This window comes from Scardinius erythrophthalmus, assembly GCF_964197995.2.
Source record: "Scardinius erythrophthalmus genome assembly, chromosome: 2".
Lineage (NCBI taxonomy): Eukaryota > Metazoa > Chordata > Actinopteri > Cypriniformes > Leuciscidae > Scardinius > Scardinius erythrophthalmus.
Window position 1 is genome coordinate 39,179,408 of NC_138222.1, and position 17,661 is coordinate 39,197,068.

General features: G+C 36.7%; 1 protein-coding gene across 11 annotated transcripts in view; it reads right to left on the reverse strand.

Annotated features, from left to right (window-relative positions):
* chd9 (chromodomain helicase DNA binding protein 9) overlaps window positions 1-17,661 on the reverse strand; it is a 79,472-nt gene that overhangs the window by 24,918 nt on the left and 36,893 nt on the right. For all 11 annotated transcript variants that reach the window (XM_081358979.1, XM_081358982.1, XM_081358981.1 and 8 more), the window contains 8 exons: window positions 8,066-8,174; window positions 5,604-5,750; window positions 5,188-5,256; window positions 3,518-3,573; window positions 3,204-3,321; window positions 2,934-3,020; window positions 2,703-2,840; window positions 414-535 (listed from right to left, as the gene is read on the reverse strand). In XM_081358979.1, coding sequence (XP_081215105.1) covers window positions 414-535; window positions 2,703-2,840; window positions 2,934-3,020; window positions 3,204-3,321; window positions 3,518-3,573; window positions 5,188-5,256; window positions 5,604-5,750; window positions 8,066-8,174 — 846 coding nt within the window. The remainder of the gene's footprint in view (window positions 1-413; window positions 536-2,702; window positions 2,841-2,933; window positions 3,021-3,203; window positions 3,322-3,517; window positions 3,574-5,187; window positions 5,257-5,603; window positions 5,751-8,065; window positions 8,175-17,661) is intronic.

The window sequence follows — 17,661 nt, forward strand, 5'->3', positions numbered from 1 at the left end:
GAGGTCCAGTAGAAATGGTGTGCTATGGCACACACACACACACAAACAACAAGCATTGTTCAGCATGTCAAAAACAAGGACTAAAAACAGAAAAGGCTGATAATATCTTTGAGTAACTCTTAAATGGCTTTCAAATTAGGTTTGTAAGTAGCTGTTGTACAAAAGCAATTTTAAGTCATTTAATTCATTTATCATTGCCATTGATGGTCTAAATGCTGTCCAAAGTCTGAATGGGAGGCTAGACTTCCACAACACAGCTATCCTGCCTATCTGCCATTCAGTTATCTAATCTAAACACACGTCTACAAATGAAAAGTACACCATATGCTGAAGTTCCACTCAGTAGTTTTAATGACATATATGAGGAAAGTTAAAGAAGAAAGATCTGTGTGCCAGGGCTGAGCTTTACTTACCTGTTGTACCAGTTGAAGAGAAGCCAGTTAACCCCCTCCAGCTGATAATCCCTGAGACAGTTTCCATTACAATACTCTCGCGATTGCTCCCGCTTCTTCCAGTGACTCGCTGGAGGACGCTCCTTAGATAAAGACAGCAAGGAAAATTCAGTAAACAGCATTTTAGCACCAAAAATTACTCACTATCCACCAGTGATGCACTTTAACAAGGCGCCATCTGCTTTGGTACACTAATTCACCATGCATATTTAAATACAGACACTATTGTTCTTTTCAGCCCAAACACATCTCCTTTCTATTTTTGGTGTCACGATATACTGGTATTGACGATAACCGTGATATTAAAAAAAATCAAATATCGTTATCGTGCTAATTAGGCTAAAATGAATAGTACACATATGATAATGTGATGTAAATTATCCAGCACCAGTAGCTGGTTGACATTCCAATGAATAGTAGGTGTCGGTATTGCACCTTAACGCTGATTGCGACCTTTCATAAAACACAAGCAGTCACAGCGCGCAGCTGGTACTGCCGCGTAAAAGCATGTCGTCGGATATGACAGACGAGACCCTCTACTCGCACTCCAAGGAGGTTAGCTCGCCAGTGTGGAAGATTTTTGGACTTCGCAAAAATGACTCTTTAATCACCCCAGTCTGCAGGACTTGTCGAACAGTGAGCACAATACCACAGACTTCACCCACCTCCTCCTCAGTTATCAAATCAAGTCATCTTTATTTATATAGAGCTTTTTACAATACAGATTGTTTCAAAGCAGCTTTACAGTGGTAACAGGAAAATAATGCAACAAAGTTTGTTTCGGCTCTACAGCAGATCTAGAAGAAAATAGTGTCATTGTCCAGCTTGAGTAAGTTCATTGTTGATTAATTTCCGTAGAAAAAATCATTAGTTTATTCGCCTTGCAATAAGTTATTCCAAAAATCATGGCAACGGATGTTGGTAGGTTTATGTTTATCCCAGCCACTGCACTAGCCATTATTTTTAAACGAAGGAGACGCAGACACGTTATCCAAGCATTAATGTCAAGGAAAGCCCCTTATACTTGGGAGCGGCACATGAGGTGTTTCTCCCTCCTATTTGCTTCAGGATCTTGATTAACTATGGCATTTCTTTGTTGTTTAGAATCCAGTATTCCCATAATTATTTTGTCTTTTATGAGTTTAATAAAGAACTCTGTCTGGTCTTCTGTCCAAACATACCACGCCTTCTTTAAAGAATGACTGACTTTTACATATGCCAAGTGACCTGAAAATGCGGGAAAATTTTCTTAAAAACAAGTTTCCATTGCAGTTTTGCGAAATATTCCTTTTTTGAATTGCCTGAAAAAACACCTCATGCAAAATATGGTACTTTTTGCGAAACTGACATGGTTCCATTATCCTGCTAACTGCTGTTGCATTTCTGTGTTTTATTATATGTATATCGCTCTGGGCTTTTAGTCCGAAAGTGTGCTCATTCAGATAAAAATGTATACGATAATCCATGTTTACTTCAAATATCTTTAGAGAGCAGTATTTTTTTTCTATTTTTACCCAAAATAGGACAATGTGATTGTGAGCATTATGCAGCGCTAAACTCTCACGTCATTTATGTTTCATTCATGCTCGACGCCGACGGGCACCCTCATGTAGAAAGTCAACAAGTGAGACTCATAGGAGTAATAAAACTTATGACGTTCCAGAAAATCCCTAATATGGACAATAACATCCAGTGATTGCTGTAGCTGAATAATACGCAGATAGAGACATTTTGACTGATTAAACATGAAGAGAATTAACACACCATTGTGACAGTATTTTGGTTTATCTGTGTTCTTCAAGCCATATTGGGTATGTTAAGGATAGTGTATATTTATAATGCAGTGCCAATTGACATAGCCTTTAGTTAAGACTGTATACAATACTATAAAATAATATCATTTCTTTTTAATTTCTATTTGACTGATAGCATTATTTATTTTTTCAAGATTTTTATAGATATCACGATATAGCGTTATTGTGAATTCTTTTGGCCATGTTAAACGTATAGTGAAAAATCTGATATTGTAACAGCCCTGCTTTCTATATTAATTAAAGTTGCTTATTATAGATGCTTCCCAAAAGAGAAGTTTGTGTACAATTAATACAATAATTCATCAAACAATGGAGAAGAGAGTTATAATCAGGCATCTATCTAGCTCAGCGCACTTCAAGCATAAATAAATATTTTAATATAATATAACACAATATAATAATGGTATAAGAGAGAGCAAAAGAGAGATGGTCTCACCACTCTGTTGGTGTGTGGTTTTGCTGCCTGCAGCTTTTTGAACTCTTCAATCTTACTCTGGTCCACGTCTTCATTCAGCTCCCATGTGCTGTCCTCGTATGGCAATGAGCACCATTTCACCAAATAATACACCACCGGCTACACATTCACACAAAAAGAAGGCTTTGAGACTTGCACCAAATGCCTGCCCAGATGAACAAACACACATACAATTTACAAAGCAAGCGCTACCTCTCCGGTGTCCTTGTCCTCACAGTATGAGACCTCGAGAACTCGGTCCACTTCTACATAGTCAGGATTGAATGGCTCCTCCTCAATCTTAAACAAACACACATACACATCATTAATAATTACGCATAAATCCTGTATGTCTCCCCAGTGATTATAATTGTCAGATGACTAAATGACATGGCATTTAACCTGCAAATCATCATACAAAAAATATTTTTTAGTGAGAACAGAGTGTTTGCTGAAGTTACAAACAAACACAGGCATCCTTACATCAGCAAAGAAGTGTGCTTTCTGCGCCTGTTTGATCTTGAAGCGCTTGATTTTCTGCTGGATCCTCTTGTCTTTCTCTAACTGCTGCTCCGTCGCCCACTCACAGTGAAGATACGAACTAGAACACACGCACGTTTACATAATTACTGAATGATCCTTACACACGCGCTAAATTATGCGTGATCAACACATGACTAAATTGCTCTCTGAGCTGCTCCTGGCTATTAGCAATATGAAAAAAACTATCTTTTACAGCTTGAAAGCTAACAGAGAGAACTGGAAAAGCTGACAAAATCAGTGCATAATTAACTTACTAGTTTTTGTATTTGACATAATACTCTTCAATTTCTACCATCACTCCAGGAGAAACCTGTTGAATGAAGAATAAAAATAATATTACAAACACACACACACACACACACACACACACACACACACACACACACACACACACACACACATATCCACACACACACACATAATGTCTGAAATCACATTAAAAATGTGTCTATATGTCTGTGTAAATCATATAGATCCTATTTACACCAGGTATTAATATCTATCGCGAGTGATCCTATGAAAAGTGGTCAGTGCTCATTTACAGGTAGTTGAAAATGAATGTGATTATATTGCACCTGCATCTAAGTGCTGTCTTAATGTGTCATGAAATCTACAAAAGTCCAATTAATATGCACAGAACATGTTTCAGTGACATAGATAACTTGCTTGGGATAAAAGCATTTGCTAAATGAATAAATAGATAATTTAAGTTTAATACAGATACTCAACTAAGGACCTGTTTACACCTGGTATTAAGATAAGTTTTGGTCAATCGGATCAGAAGTAGACGAAGGAGACACCATACCCTTTTACACCTGGTGTTTTAATCTGTCACTATTGTCCACTTCTGTCCTGATTTTTTCGAGGGGAGGGTCTATGAGCGGGTAAATAGTGGTCGACCGATGGCCGATGTAAAGCCGATATATAATATATATACTTTATATTTATTGAAATGAATATTTAATAAATTTGAAATAAAATCTTTGAAAATGAATAAAAAAAAAAAATCTCCAAATTAAACAGACTTACTTGATTCTGTATTACAGTATTTTTCACAAATAAAGAAATTGTTGGTAAAAATATGAATACAAACGTAAACATTGTAACCAACAGGGCACTCTGGTAAGTAATCTGGTAAGTTTGTGCGCACTGGGAATCATATTTTTTCAAACAAAGACAAGGTAAGAGCTTGTTTACACAGATCGCAGAACAGTGGAATGAGGAAAAATGCAAGGTCCTGAGTCGCGTTTTTTAAAAGTTGAGCTGATTTTAACTAGAGCACCACGCTTTTAGAATGGCGTGTCATGCGTGAGACGCTGCAAAAGACACAAGACACGGGCACAACGGTTATACACATCCGTCACCGTTTACATAGAAAAACAATGGAAAAGTAGCGCACTGGATTGGAAAAACGCGTTGTGTGAATGGCCCCTTATCGGCCGATATATATAAAAAACGGTCGACCACTAAGGGTAAATGCATTTTTTTTTCAGATCTTTCGATCTAATGGACAAAATAAGCTCTGGCAATTTAGATATGAACGCGCCAGGGGACACTGCAGCTTTCGTTTCTGCTCTAATGTGTGTTAGAAATCAAGAATGGTAAGAGAACATTGTGCTAGGAATGTTTTTCATCATAAAAACAAATTTGGGTTTCCAGCCGACAAAGTTTAAATCCCGTCTGGATAGCGTGCTTCCCATAATGTTTACGCATTAAGTCAGTAGGTGGAGAGTAGGGGGTCTTTTGTGGCTGTTGGAATGCATTCGACCACATGAGCCTTTACACTACGAAAGCAAACCGGTCGAATGCGTTTTTCGATTACCTCTGGAAATGGTCGAAAGTGGACAAGCTTAAAACATTTTGGACATTTTGAGAAAGAAAAAACACACTAAATAAAAGAGATTGAGGATTGTGGAACTCTTACCTCTTTTTTCACCACACGAGATGCCATGATTTTATCAACCACAGCAGCATCTTCCTCACTTGGGTTCTCCTATAAACCAAGATTAAGATTCATGAAGTTCATCATGAAGTTTCTTTATACATAATTCAAACACACAACATCTCTATCTATCTATCTATCTATCTATCTATCTATCTATCTATCTATCTATCTATCTATCTATCTATCTATCTATCTATCTATCTATCTATCTATCTATCTATCTATCTATCTATCTATCTATCTATCTATCTATCTATCTATCACACACACGAAAGGATGAACTGGCTTTACAATTGCTAAACATATCATATTATTATGTTCACGATCAGAGAACTGCTTGAGAATGCTGGGATACATCATGAGAAACGAGTCTCTGCTAACTGCGGTGTTCTCACCACAAACAGTTGAACTGCAGGCTGTTTGTGAGCGTTGGGATTGCTCTTCTTGGCTTTGACGATGACCTTCATTTCTTCATCAGACAGTCGAGCCTCACAATCATCTTCATACTTCTTCCTCTTGATCTTCCGGTTCGAACGGCGCTTCTATAAACACACATACGCAAGTGAGTGTGGTTTCAAGTGTATGTCTAGATTATTTCCTCAATGATCAGTGATATACACAAAAACATTCAAAGGTTTGGGGTCAGTGATATTTATGTTTTTGAAATAAGTCTCTTATGCTCATCAAGACTGCATTTATTTAACCAAAAATACAGTAAACCAGTACTGTGAAATACGGTGAAATATTATTACAATTTAAATATACTTTAAAATGTAATTTATTCCTGTCATGGCCATTACTCCAGTCTTCAGTGTCACATGATCCTTCAGAAATCATTCTAATATGCTGATTTTTTGCTCAAGAAACATATCTTCTTATTACAGCAATGTTGAAAACAGCTGTGCTGCTTAATATTTTTGTGTAAACTGTGATCCGTTTTTTGTCTTGGTTCGTGATGAATAATTTTAAAATATATATGTGCATGTGTGTATACACGTGCACACACACACCACATATTTTACCTAAATTCATAAATTTATACGAAAAATGCATACATTTATTAAGAATTTCAGAATAACTACACCTTTTTTCAAATAAATAAATAAATAAATAAATAAAAATCTATTTTCATTTCAGCACTTTTGATGAATGGCTAAACTATTTCTGATTTTGTCAACATTTGTGAGATTCAGTCAGTCAAAACAGTTTTGAGGTTAATTGATCTAATTTTGTGTCTCTGGAAAATTGTGATCTATGACAATGTATAATGTCGAGAAAAAAAAAATGTCTATTTGTTAATGAGGGGTTTGTGCAAACATCAATGTTTTTGGAGTAAAAGTTATAGTTTTTATTTTGAAGTAAAAAGATAAAATTAGACCCCTGGGGTCTAATTTGGCACAGAAGGCCACAAGTGGCATGTTGTTACTAGTGTTATTATTTTAAAATTTTATTATAATTAAAGGTTATTATTAAATATTTCCATGAATCATCACTTTCATTAAAACCTATAGGTTAATTGAGTAAAATCATTCAATTTGATTTCACAATGTTTCTATGACATATCTTCAATTAAAGTATGAGCAATTAAAAATGGAAATATGCCAGTACATAACTCATATAATAATTTTACCTTTCAGATAAATCTATTTTACTGGGATTCTACTTTGTCTGTCATCTGTTATTTAATTATTCAATTAAATTGTCCAAATAACATTTTAAATAGAATAGTTGATGTGTTTGTGTTGGGGGCTTTAGAGGTACCCCTCTTTTAATATTTTGTGCTATAATAACTAAATTAGCAAATGTTTCTATTTATTTCCTTTGATGACACATTGGCTGATGCATCATCAGCCTGCATATGCTAAACTTATATCTAAATATGTGACTGTTTAAAGGTAAATCCACATTGTCCTTAAGGGGGGCATTTTTCCTCATGTTGCCCTATTCTGAAAAATCTGATGTCATTAGGGGTGAATTTACCCCCGGAGGCTTCTTGGGATTTCAAAATATGTCATTTTGGGTGAACAAAAAGTGCGCATGCACTTCAGAGATGGCCATCAGGGGCCCTTTAATAAATTAGTATATATAGAGAGAGAGAGAGAGAGAGAGAGAGAGAGAGAGAGAGAGAGAGAGAGAGAGAGAGAGAGAGAGAGAGAGAGAGAGAGAGAGAGAGAGAGAGAGAGAGAGAGAGAGAGAGAGAGAGAGAGAGAGAGAGAGAGAGAGAGAGAGAGAGAGAGAGAGAGAGAGAGAGAGAGAGAGAGAGAGAAGAGAAGAGAGAGAGAGAGAGAGAGAGAGAGAGAGAGAGAGAGAGAGAGAGAGTCTGTCCTCCAAAATATAACATGACCTAAATGTGTATGAGTTAAAGTAAATGGATAGGATGAGAATATCTCAGGATGACCAAATAAAGAGCCACCCGCTCTGCCACGAGACCCCAGTGTTTCCCAAAATGCACATGGCTGCAGCTTTAACTCCAACAGCACAACTGAGTCATCAAAATCACACTGCTTTAATTAACACAGGGGGTATTTAAAGAGGATAATTATATCTGCAAGGGTGGATGGGTGGTATATCATGGATGAGAATGAGAGGTTCGTCATTTCAGAAGAAAGATAAGTAAATGAATTGAGGTACGGTACGGCAGTCATCGTAGTCTCTCTTGCTTTTGTACTGAACATACATATGCTGCAGGAAGCACCACTGCATTATGCAGTTTAAAGGAAGTCCAGCAACAATATGCATGTTTTGTGCTACTGTACCAGAATGATCACTTACAAATACTGTTCTTGTTAGATGTTTATATAAGACAACATAAAAGAGTCATCAATCGTATCAAGAATAGATCAAATCCAAAGCTCACCGAATCATCATCTTTAGAGGATCGTCGAGTTGGTCTGTCATCATCAGACAGCTCATCTGAGGAATCTGTCTTCTTTCGCTTCTTCTTTCCGAACTTTATAACGATTTTCCTGTAAAGGGGAGAACACATAAAGAGACTTGTTTTAACACTGTTTGTGTTTACCCACTGGAATTCATTTAGAACGAATTGGCTGCTTTGACCCACAAATGACCCACAAAATGGCTGCTTTGTTGACCGCATCAATCCATGAAAAAAAATATTTGATGCACTTAAATACTAGTTTATATTATATGATATTCCTTCACAAAGGTTCCCTTCCACAAAGTGGTTAGCGAAGGTCACTTTAAAGCTACACTGTGTAGGATTATCTCCCATCTAGCGGTGAAATTGTTTATGACCACCAACTGAATATTACTTTCTAGCCCCTCCCATTCCGAGGGCGTTTTAACTCCTACGGTGGCCGTATTATTTCAAATCTACCGGCAGTCGCGAGTAATCTCCCCCTCGCATTCGTCACGGTGCCACTGAGTGTGAAAACACGAAAGGCGAAGCTTGAATTTCCAGGTATGTCCCTCTTTGGCTAATGTATTTTCAAGATGGAGGCACAACATGACTGCCGCCATTCGAGCGACTCGCTCGTATGTATTCTAAATGGCAGATTCTACGTTTACGAGAATACTTGATTATTTGGTAGAAGTAATTACACATTAACGAGCACATATTTTGAAAGAACAGTGTTTTTTGCTAAGAATCAACTTAAAAAATGACACAGTGTAGCTTTAAAGGGTTAGTTCACCCAAAAATGAAAATTCTGTCAGTAATTACTCACCCTCATGTTGTTCCAACCGCGTAAGACCTTCGTTCATCTTCGGAACACAAATTAAGATATTTTTGATTAAATCTGAGAGTTGTCTCACTCCTCCATAGGCTTTCAGAGGGACCGAAACTTGCTGGCCCAGAAAAGTTATTAAAGAGATCGTTAATATAGTCCAAGTGACTCCAGTGGCTTAATCCTAAGTATATCAAGCGACGATAATACTTTTTGTGCGCAAAAACAAACAAAAACAACGACTTTATTCCACTATTCATTTCCTTCTCTCTGGGCCTCGTAGTGTTTTTGCGCTGCGCGTCTGTGTTGCACGTCATCACGCATCACACACATGACCCGCTTCGGCCAATTGTGAGCCTACGTGGTGACGTGTAACACAGACGCGCTACGCAAAAATACTACGTGAACCAACTAGAGGCCCAGAGAGAAGGAAATGAATAGTGGAATAAAGTCGTTATTTTTGTTTGTTTTTGCGCACAGAACGTATTCTCGTCGCTTGATAAACTCAAGATTGAGCCACTGTAGTCACTTGGACTATATTAACGATCTCTTTAATAACTTTTCTGGGCCAGCAAGTTTCGGTCCCTCTGAAAGCCTATGGAGAAGTGAGACAACTCTCAGATTTAATCAAAAATATCTTAATTTATGTTCCGAAGATGAACGAAGGTCTTACGCGGTTGGAACAACATGAGGGTGAGTAATTACTGACAGAATTTTCATTTTTGGGTGAACTAACCCTTTAAGGAAGCTATTTTGGCATTTGTAATCATGATTATGGATGGCAATGGCTCTGCATTTATTCTGAAACCTGAGGTAATCTACAGTATGTTTCCAAGAAGTTGTAAAACTATAAAGTCACTGTTTCATATGGTCACAAATAAAACAGACACCACACACACAAAGACTGGGCAACATAAACACACTCTCTCTCAGTGCTGTTATTGTTTATACCAACACATTTTGGTATTAAGCTTAAATTAAATTAAATCGAAATATTAGATAAATAAATTGAAACTTAGACCTGTCAACTAACTGAATTAAGGTTATGCGCTATAAAACGGGAAAAAAATAAGCTATATAGAAATATTACAAAAACCAAACAGAAATGCCAAAATAACATCAAATTTCTAAAACTTAAACTAAAATGAAAACTGAAAATATAAAAATAAAAGCTAATTTAAAATATTAATAAATACTATAATAGTATATAAATAATACCAAACACTGGTCTCTCTTAACTTCATTGTACATGTCATGTAACAAAGCCAACACTTCAGCATACACAAACATTTTCAGTCAAATGATTGTACAGTAGTGCTGGGCGCTATGACAAAAAAGATTCTGGCGGTTTTAAGGAATATTACAGTATTGTTTTCTTTTCATGACTTGACCGTTACATAGGTTTATTGTGGCTTATTTCACTGTCAGGAGTACATAAAATATAAAAACATTGTAACTTAAATTTTTTTTAAATAAATTATTAAATAATAAATTAAAAGTAATAAAATTCAATTTATACAAAAAATTTATAAAATCAATTTATAAAACTAACAATTTAGCTTACCCTTTCAAATGTAATAAATTTTACATTAACATCAAATATAATGTTTTATCAAATATTATTATTATTACTTTAAGAAGTACATTCTACTGTGCAATAGTAATATATTTCTTTTATGATTTCTTTAAGTTAGACTGAACTTTTTATTTTGGCAGGTTGTAATGAAGACATTTGAGTTTCTGTGTGTTTTAATAAACTATATTATTATTATTAATAATAATAATATTATAATTAAAATGATTAATTGAACAAGTACACTCTACTGTGCAATAGCTCTGTTATAATTTCTTCAAGTTAAACCAAACTTTTATCTTGAAGGGTTGTCATGAAGACCTTTGTGTTTCTGTGTGTATATGATATATAACGATATATAGTTTAATCAAGTGAAATGGTAAAATGCTCGTGAAGTGAACTTGCTCGCGAAGTGAAGCAGCTCTGCAGATCCTCCTTCCTGAAAACACCACGAGCGTCATGCTTGCTTCAGTATGAGTGTAGTAGCGCTCATTTACACAGCCGTGAAGAGCATGCAGACTTCAGTAGCTTATCATCAATACCTAATCTTATTGAGCTTTAATATTTACAGATACTAGTCCATATCGAGATTTGATTAATTTTACAGCCCTACTTTTATTCATCCAAAAATTCTGTTAAATTCCGCTCTATACATTAACTTCAGCTTGTGACTGGATTCCGTGATTCTGTCTGCATTTTCGGCATCATGGAAATCATAAAGCTCGGTATTTGCCATGTTAAAGAGACCTAGCTGCGTGGGTTATTTATTGTTGTTTTATAAGGTTATAACCATTAGTAAGAAGTAGTGTATGCAGTTAATAGAGGTCTCCTCTCAACATATCACTCGAAATATCGCTCTTCGTGGTCATTGGACAGACTGTTTCAGCTACGCACCAGTATGGCAGAATTTGAAAACATACATTACGCACGAGAAATTGAAACCAGAATTCTGCCCAGCACTAATTGTACAGAATTCTAATTCTTATGCTAGGCACTAATAACGGTTACACATCTGCAATCTCTCCTCAGTGCTGGGCACACAGCCCTGATAAACAGGAAATGATTCTCAGGACATAAGCTCTGTGCATCATTTGCTCTTTCACTCCTGTTCTCATTCTGGGTCCTCCTCTCTGGATGATGTTACACTTCACTAGTCTCCGGGACAACGTGACTTCCTGGTTGCCTAGCGACCTGATCAGAGTGAAGCTCGCGGCGTGGGTGGAAGCAGTAATGCTGTATCCTCTGAGTGACACACAAGCCCCACTCAGCAGCTGTGAAATGAGACTGAGAGCTGGACTTTACTGCGCTCTGCTCTTCTATGTGTGTGTGTGTGTGTGTGTGTGTATGGACAGAGCATGTGAAATCAAGAGGTAAGAAGGTTTAACAACCTAAACATCTTTCTTTTGCTCTCCTTTGTCGAGGGACCCAAAAATACACATGCACACACAGGGTCCAAAATCAACCACAAACTTTAAAAAAACACGACAGAATTTCTCTCTTATTTCTTATGATGCATCAGTTTTTAAAATCTATATGAATCAGAAGCAAACACATATACATGCTGCATACACACCTGCTCGACAGACAAAAGCGGAAGGTCTTTGGCACCAAACACAGAAGGCTGCATTAATATTTCAGGGTTGTAATCTAGGCTACATATACGCACACTAACTTATTATTTTCCCTAAAAACTCCTACCAACAAATGGTTGCACAAACATACCCATAAAAGGAGATTAAAATCATCATTGTGCCTGAAAAAAAAAAAAAAAAACTTTTTCATCTCTTACTTCTTTATTTCAATATATGTATAATGTAAACATCCAGTATCTGTTCATCTCCATCACACGCTCAGCATGTTACGAAACAACTAGTCTCCTTACATCACAATTAATTTGCAATGAATCACAGTACTATGATTGGATTAAAACTGCACTGAACGTGTGAGAGAGAATCTCAGTGAGACAGGGAAAGAGTGAATTTGCGGTATCAGTTTCAATCTGTCTTGCATGGTTCACTTTACTTTTATCCAATACTGCATCACCAACTCCACTTAGAAAAGTAAGTTTGAAAAGATATTAACAACCTGCTTCTTCCTTCATTGAACCAATGAACACACAGATATAGGACTGGGTTATATGGCCAAAAATATTATCACCATAAAATATTTAAGTCGATCAGTCAATATCGATAATTAATGTCAAATCTTTAATTCTTTCAAGTTTAGAGGCAGATTATTTTCTCCTGAGTGAAAGTTTTAGAAACCAGACCATTAATTGTGGTTTATCATCAGAACGTGACAAACACTTGCCAAATTCGTGAACATCTCACAAATCTGAAGTAGAATATTCAAAACATTTATAATGGTCCCTGTGGCACGGTTCAAATGAGTAGTGCTGTTTCATTCTGCTTTTGGTGCATAAGCATTACATCAAACATTTATTGAATTTTCGTATAATTGTATCAAGGAAAATTATATCACTGTATTTATCATTATTGTTTTATGTGTATATATATATATATATATATATATATATATATTCCCACAGAATTAGATTCTATTTGCGGTGGTGTGGTGTTTGGGGAGGGTGGGCTCTCACTCACACACACACACACACACACACACACACACACACACACACACACACACACACACACACACACACACACACACACACACACACACACACACACACACACACACACACACACACACACAAACCTGGAGATGGACACACTCACACAAACCTGGACCTGGAGATGGACACACACACACACACACTCAAACTCACACACACAAACTTACTGACACACTCAAACACAGGCTCACACACTCAAGCACAGGCTCACACACACTCACACATTCAAAAAGACTCACACACACAGATTCAAACACAGACACACACTCAAACACAGACTCAGACACACACACACCTGGAGATTTAGGTGGACAAAAAACAACACACACCAACCTGAACCTGGAGATAATAATAATAATGTCTAGTCTGGTGGCTGTGATACGTTATATATACTGTAAACCTACCAACGTCCGTTGCCATGATTTTTTGAATGACTGATCGAGAGAGGAAAAAATTACGTTTTAGTCGCATAACATCGGTTAATGGAAACGCTGTCATTTCACAATAGTTGTTTATCGATATTTAGAAAAAAAAAAAGAAAAAAAAAAAATCGCAAAAGTTTTGCACGAATCTGTAATGGAAACGCGACAGCGCTTAAAGGTGGTATCAGTGATTTCAGGCCCAAAAATATTTTTATCACATTCATCTAATCTTTCCTAACGATCCGCTGGCTGCCCGCCCCATAAGCATGCCGTCAAAAAAACGCGTCTCTGTAGGCAGCCTAGGCTCTGAGATCTGCACACAAAAACAATTGGTTTAGCCAAACACTCAAAACCAAAACAAATAGTGTTCCAACCAATCACAGACAGGGGTGGGTGTTGTGAGGTTTTGAGCCAGCTTTTTCTTCAGCTCTGACTTCGCGTGCAGCCATGCACGAGCACAAAACCTCACAACACCCTCCCCCTGTCGGTGATTGGTTGGAACACTATTTGTTTTGGTTTTGAGTGTTTGGCTAAACCATTTGTTTTTGTGTGCAGATCTCAGAGCCTAGGCTGCCCACAGAGACGCAGTTTTTTGACGGCATGCTTATGGGGCGGGCAGCCAGCGGATCGTTAGGAAAGATTAGATGAATGTGATAAAATATTTTTGGGCCTGAAATCACTGATACCACCTTTAACATAGACTAACTTCTCAGAGTTATGTTGAGCAACAGTGTTCATTACTAACCATTCAACTCCGCATTGATTCTGGAATCTTCGCTGGGGGACTAAACATTAAGCACCAGCAACAATCCGTCCTCTAACTAACGCATGCTCATGTTTTGATTCAGATGGGGCTAGTCGTGCCTCCGTTGTCAGTTTGTGAGAGAGAGAGAGAGAGCAAGCAGCACGCAGCTCTACAATAAAATACAATTTTACCCATATTAAATAGTTAAAAAATCTGAATCAATCCGTGGCGGTCAGCGTTGATATCGTGGCGGGCCGCCACAAATTAATGAATGTATGGGAAACCCTGATATATATATATATATATACACATATAACAATAAAAGTACTGAAGCAATAGCATGAGGGGGAAAATACAATATATGACTGTATATCAACACAGCCATAACCTGCAGACTGTTCAGTTATAAATACGGTTGTGTGACTGACTGCAGTCTCTCCTTAAGAGTCTGAGATCACATGGTCTGCATTAATGGCTGTAGTGTGCAGTTTGGTGCAAAGGAGGTCAGTATGTTTCAGTATATTATCTGGATGTTTTGGGAATACTCTTCTGTTTATAGTTAGAGCCCGACCAAATCCAACCTTGGAAAAGATGTGTGTCAGTGTGTGTGTTAGTCTTTTTGGTTACAGGTTAAGGAACAAATGGCATTATTGGAGATTTACTAAGTTGTTGTTCTGGACATGCTGGCGCTCAGCAACCCAAATCTGCGACCTGGAAGGTCACGACGTGCCTAACTTCTGTGTCCGAGTGTCAGCTGCGTAATCGATAGGAGATATGCTTCAGTCTATATGTATATGTGTGGAAAACTACTGTTTATCTATTTCTAAGCCAATGAGAATCATTCAACCTGAAGCAAAGACGTAGCTTAGACCTTGGTGAAGGGTATAATTGCTGTGATCCTTGTAACTGTAAACAGGGCAGCCTACAAACTCCTTGTGAGTCTTGAAGCAGACTTCTGCTGATGAAACTACAAACTATCTTCAGTAAAACTTTTCTTTAATTTATTATAATTCTGACTCTTGTCTTAATTAATGATTTCTGGTTCTGTGTCTTTGACTGTAAATCCCCTTACAAAACCCATAGAAGTAACAGTTAAGGTTATTATTTTCTTGAATTAAGTGGTTTGTTGTAACTGTCTGCAGATTTTTTTATTTATTTTTTAAAGAACGGTTTGTGAGTCTTTACCCACAACCCACAGCTTGAATGACTACAACCTCAAACCTTGATGTGGAACAATTTTCAATGGCCATGCCCCAAATTACATACTTGATCTGGACTTGCGGTCTTGTGCCCTTCATTTATACGTTCAAGAAGCCAATGAGACTGTAGGGTGTCCAATTGTCATTTTATGATTCAGAAGAGGTTTTTTTTTTTTACAGATGATTTTTTTTTACCCACTGCATTCTCAATGAGGCCTTTTGTGACGTCTGAACTGAAGTGTTCTCCGCAGAACTCTACTACACCAGAATCTACGCAACAACTCATATTGACCAGTGATAGCAGACAGGAGATATGTGGTGGAGGATAAAAATATGTCAGAAAAGAAGCATTCAAATAAGGAGTTAATTTTGATCCTAATAATAGATTCTCTCTGACCAATCAGTGATCTGCAGTGTTTACACGTCACATTTTAGAATCGGTACGGCTCGTTTAGAACCTCAACAGAGGTGGTACTATTTAAGCGAGCCGTACCGAGCCATACCATGCAGTGGAAAAGTGCCAAAGTGAGCTGTACCGAACCGTACCATGCAGTGGAAAAGTGCCAAAGTGAGCTGTACCGAACCCTACCATGCAGTGGAAAAGTTGGATAATTGAGTTCTAGTGCGTCTTGTTGATCTTAAACGCACAAATACACACATAATTATGTCAAAATATCTTTGTAAACAGTCGATTTTGCCTTAAGTGAACATAAACAGTTGAGAAAGAAAACATGTGTAACAGTATATTTGATCCTGCATGTCATTTTAAAGTGACAGCAGCCTAATAAACCTGCTGTCATCAGTACTGTTAATCAAAGAACAAAAGAAAAAGGACTGAATCACTTTTTTTCTTTTTAAAAAGGATTAATATATACTTTATTTATAAATAGAAATCTATGCAGTGTTATTTTACATTTGATTGCAATTTCTGTACCTGCATTTTGTTCAGTTGTATTTATCTGTGCTATTGCTAATTTATTTATTTGTTCTTATTTTATTACTATTTACTTGTCTTTAATAATGTTTGAAATTTATATTAGTTAGTCCAGTTGTTTTTGCTGTGGTATTTTTGTTAAAACCATAGGAACATTTTATTGTTCTTTAGGCTGCTGATTTCTGTTCATGGAAAAAGACACAGACTAGCCTAAATATGTTTGAAATAAATGTTTGACTAAATGTTTCCACCTTACTGGGATTGAAACTGGGAATCAGAATTGATATTAAATAAATATTAATATTCAAATAATACCTAACACTAATTAATTAAGTATGTTTCAATATAAAATATTGATATGTTTATAATAAATGTTAACAGCTTGCTATGTGAGAATACTATACCAGAAGCTTGCATAGCACAGATTTGATCAGAAATATTTAGGCAGTAGGAGTACTTTAAAAAAAAAAACATTTTTTTTTTTTTTTTTTTTTTTACATTTTATTATCTTTACTGTAAAAAGGTTAACCATGTGTATAATTGGTTCTAATCTTTTTTCCAGAGATTAATTACTTTTATTTAATTTTTTTTTCTTGGTAATGTTTTGCTGTCATAAAAAAAGGCAGGTCGTCACACTGAACATTTATTGTTAGAGATATTTAGAATATTTGTTTTAGAAAAAATGTTAACAAAAAAAAAAAAAAAACCCTGACAGAACAGTTTCCTGCACAATGTTGTAACTTGCATAATTCCTAATTTCCGTATGGTCAAGACACTACTACCTACAACATAACACTCAACCCTTAATACATGCCACTCACTTAGAGCAGAGCGGCAACAACGTAACACATTAGCCTGTCAGCAGAATAATGCTAGATTACAACACCCCGTTCACACTTGTGCTGCAAACCAAGCTTAATAAAAGCTTGCCAAACCAGAGAGGTAACTTTGAGTACTGAACAGGTAGAAGACGACCACTTAGTCTATTGGCAATCCAATATATAAAACTGCCCCTCTCATTTTGGAGTATCTGCAAACCGCCCATAAAAAACATCTGCTTCCCTCTGTCAGGTGTGGTAAATAATGTAATCTGTACAACAGAGGTGACTGAGCCGAGAAACTGTGTTAAACAAGCAAAGGAATTACCCAGTGAGGGGTTGAGTCTGAACATACATATGTCCGGTTCGTCTTGCCTTTACTGCTGAAGTATTTGGGTCAGTCAGACTGCTAATCCATTAAGCACGATGAACAAGTCA